The sequence below is a fragment of the Benincasa hispida genome, chromosome 9 (assembly GCF_027475165.1).
Source record: "Benincasa hispida cultivar pf3 chromosome 9, pf3_genome.v1.1, whole genome shotgun sequence".
In the NCBI taxonomy this organism is placed as follows: domain Eukaryota; kingdom Viridiplantae; phylum Streptophyta; class Magnoliopsida; order Cucurbitales; family Cucurbitaceae; genus Benincasa; species Benincasa hispida.
This window is the reverse complement of record NC_143486.1, coordinates 61,385,241-61,389,027: the sequence shown is the minus strand read 5'-3', so window position 1 is coordinate 61,389,027 and position 3,787 is coordinate 61,385,241. Positions and strand designations below refer to the sequence as shown.

General features: G+C 33.0%; 1 protein-coding gene across 1 annotated transcript; it reads right to left on the bottom strand.

Moving 5' to 3' along the window:
- Positions 1 to 431: 431 nt before the first annotated feature.
- Positions 432 to 2,559, bottom strand: LOC120086311 (cytochrome P450 CYP82D47-like). The gene is made up of 2 exons (XM_039042886.2): positions 1,562 to 2,559; positions 432 to 1,187 (listed from the first exon to the last, which is right to left on the bottom strand). Exons 1-2 carry the CDS (start codon positions 2,498 to 2,500, stop codon positions 564 to 566), a joined length of 1,563 nt encoding a protein of 520 aa, XP_038898814.1. The 5' UTR covers positions 2,501 to 2,559; the 3' UTR covers positions 432 to 563.
- Positions 2,560 to 3,787: the final 1,228 nt, after the last annotated feature.

Below are 3,787 nucleotides of genomic sequence, written 5' to 3'. Positions count from 1 at the left end.
AAAACAAATCAGACAAGTGTATCCCTTGAGAATGACTGAAATCCATATAATTCTAACCACGTGTGTATTATTTTTTTTAATTAACACGAAACAACTAGATGGAGGGGTTCGAAGGTACACCTAAATATGTTCTCACTTAAGTTGACATATTTTTAACACCCTCGTCATTTATATCCCAAACTCAAAAACGATATCATTGACAAAAACAATCCTAGGTACCACAAAAATACGTATGTATTATCAAACAAAACAAAATATATAATAATTGATAACTATTTAATTACTTGTTTTAAATTTAAAATTTTGAAAAAAAAAAGCTAATAAATATTACTTCTGCCGATAATATATATATAAGTTAAGGATTTGACTCATGTTGTATTTTTACTGCAAATTATAGCATACATATTTTAATTGGTTAAAATAGACCAAAATATAAAAAGTATACACCCCGTATATATTATTGCACTAAAGAAATAATACACATGGGTCTAATCTAAATATTTTATGCATTTAAAACAAACTTTACTAGTGATATATTTTTTTTTTAATAATTTATGATGAAATCATTTATAAATTTGTGGTGAAATACGTGGCGTTATGACAACCTCAAGTGGAATTTTTTTGGAAATGTTCAATCCAACACCCTCTTCCATACTAACCGGCTCTTCAGATGGTCGTCCAATCTCAAACTCATGAAGTAGTCTTGCAAGTGACAAGTGCATAACTTTCATGGCAAATGAAATTCCAGGACAAATTCTTCTACCAACTCCGAATGGTATGAATTGTGGACTTTGTCCTTTTACATCAAAATTCTTTTCACTTGTCAAAAACCTCTCTGGACGAAATTCTCTTGGACTCTCCCAAACACATGGATCTCTTTGGAGTTTATAAAGATTCACCCACAAGCGTGTGCCGGCTCGAATGTGATATCCAGCTACTGTACAATCTTCTATAGATTCATGAGGGACTGAGAGTTGTGCTGCAGGGTATAGACGCAATGTTTCTTTCACAACTGCTTGGAGATATATCAAATTGTTCATGTCGGATTCTCTCACTTCTCTTTCTCTCCCAACTTGCTCATCTAATTCAAATTGGACTTTCTTGAGTGATTCTTCATTATTGACAAGTAATGAAAGTGCCCAAACCATTTCTGTCGTGGTGGTGTGATATCCACCTAATATGACAGCCTGTACATGATTTTCAACTCAGTAAGTGAGATTAAATAAAAGAAATTATCTAATAGGTTAATAATAGTCTTTTTCTCTTGAAAAATCATTTAAAAGGTAGCATCTCACAGTTGAAGATTCCACATAGAAAAGAAATAAGGATATCCTAATATCATAATCGTTATAAGATATATAAATTATTATATTAATTGTCAATTACTTTTGAGGTAGGATTTCATAGGTATGTGATGTGATATTGGTGACCATGAAACCCAAACAAATATTCATGGTCCCAAAAAAATGAGAAAAGAAAAAATATAATTTTTTTAAAAAAAAAAAAGTCACGTGGCAAACTACTAAAATTGAGTATCCAATTAATTTTTTTTAATACATACCAAACATGTAGATTTAATAACATTATCGATATCGTAGCCGGAGAAATCCTCTTCCTCAGTTATAGACAACATGACGTGCATGAAATCTTGCTCTTCCATCCCCACTCCATCGGAATTTCTCTTCTCTCGATGCTCTTGAAGCCATTTATGAAGCATCTCGTCCATGACCTTCGCCGTCTCTTTCATGGTCTTCTTGTACCCTCCGAAGTCAAACCATCTTAAAAACGGAAACAAATCTGACGGAACAAGCACTGTAAATAAGTTAAAAAAATCTTTCATTGCATTATGGTACTTTTCTCCACCACTCTCTTCAAAAGCAGTGGAGAATCGTTTTCCAACCACCATCCTAAATATGGAGTTCAATGTTATATCTCCAAACCACGTCTCCATCTCCACTAACGCTTTCTTATTTGATCTGCACAACTCATGTAGTGTCTCAATTGAACTCTGAACCTCCGATCTCGGGATGTGTTGCAGCTTCTCGAGGCGGTGGTTAGCGAGGAGTTCGAGCATGACTATTTTACGCACATGCCTCCAATGGGAACCATATGGGCTAGTCCCAAACATGGCATAGTTATAGCCAAGAAGCTCAGCAGCAGCAAATTTGGGGCGAGATGCAAATTTTTTGTCATTGGTAGTAAAGCACTCCTTTGCGACTTCCCAGCCACTAACAATCAAGGTTTTGTTGCTACCTAACCTTAGCATAAAGATTGGTCCATAGGCGTCTGCCAATTTCCCCAAGGTATTGTGAATGAGTTCTTTCCCAGTGAGTAGAGGGAGGTGCCCGATCACTGGCCAAGCACCGCCGGGTTGGGGCGGTAGTCTCGTATGACGACCACGGAATAAAATGAGGAGAGCATAAAGAAAGAAGAGAAGGGTGAGGATTATTGCAGGTTGAGCAAGGTTCGATGAGGAGATGTGGGGGAGGAGAAGATCCATTTTGGTTTGGGGGAGTTATTGTTGTGGCTGTGCTTTGAGATGAACTCTGAATGATTTTTTATATATAATGTTGCAGTGGCATAATATATAATATTCTAAATGGTGAAATTTTTGTGTCCATTCAAAATTTTCCGGTAATCGTTGGAAAATAAAATACTTGTTTACATTCCTATCTACGTGTCTAACTCAGGTTGATTAATTATATTTGTCAGTGTTGTAAATTCTTCTAACTTCTATTTCAAAATACATTCAAAATTTTTTTTTTATAGTGTAGGATACAGATGGTTTGTTTTTAAATAATAATCCCCTTCCATATTCATATCTATATATATATATATATAAAAGAAAGTTTTCACAAACACACACAAAAAAAAAAAATTCAAACTATTTATAGAAATCGTAAAAAAAAAAAAAACATTGATAGACTGCTATCAACCTGTATCAAACTCTATAAAGAAAAATTATTTTAAATGATAAAACTACTAAAAGTATTTACAACTAATAGCAAAATATCACAGTTTGTCTGTGATAGGCCGCGATAGACAATGATAGATTACTATCTATGGTTATATAGATAACTATCGCTGTCTATGAAGGAGTTAGTATGCAATCAGTGGAAGAAAAAGAGATGATTAAGCATTCTATTTTATCAATTTTAGCATCTAAGTAAACATGTTCATAAAATGAAAGAGGGTTTTGAGCGTTTACCTTTGAAGGACTTCTTCAATCCTTATCAAAATCCAGCTTGATTCTCCTCAGTAAATGGTTGTACACTACCATTTGATCTTTCCTACTATTTTATAGATCTTAGATTGAATTGTGGAATTCAAAATGAGCTGAATTTTTTGGAATTTAGAGATGAGAAGAATTAACTTCTGCTAGAGAGAGAAGAACCACTTCTTCATCCTCTCAATATAGAAAATTTCAGTTTGCATGTCCTCTCTTTTCTAGTAATTGGAGTTGGATTTTGTTCAACTCAAGCATACATTCCAAATCCATCCAAGAGTGACACCACCTCTTCGAGAAATTAAGTGGAATTTTTGAATTTGCAAGTCAAATGTGGGATAAACCCACTTTGAGATTTTAAAATTTATTTTTGAACAAGATCAATTTTTTAGATGAAATCAAATTTTAAAATTCATTATAAAATTAATTTTTAAATTAATTATTACTAACTAATTAAAGAAATTTAATTAATTACATTAAATTAACATCAAATATTAAATTATTTCAACACTAATTCCACAATCATGAATCCCTATTCATGTAACTAATATTAAATCATAT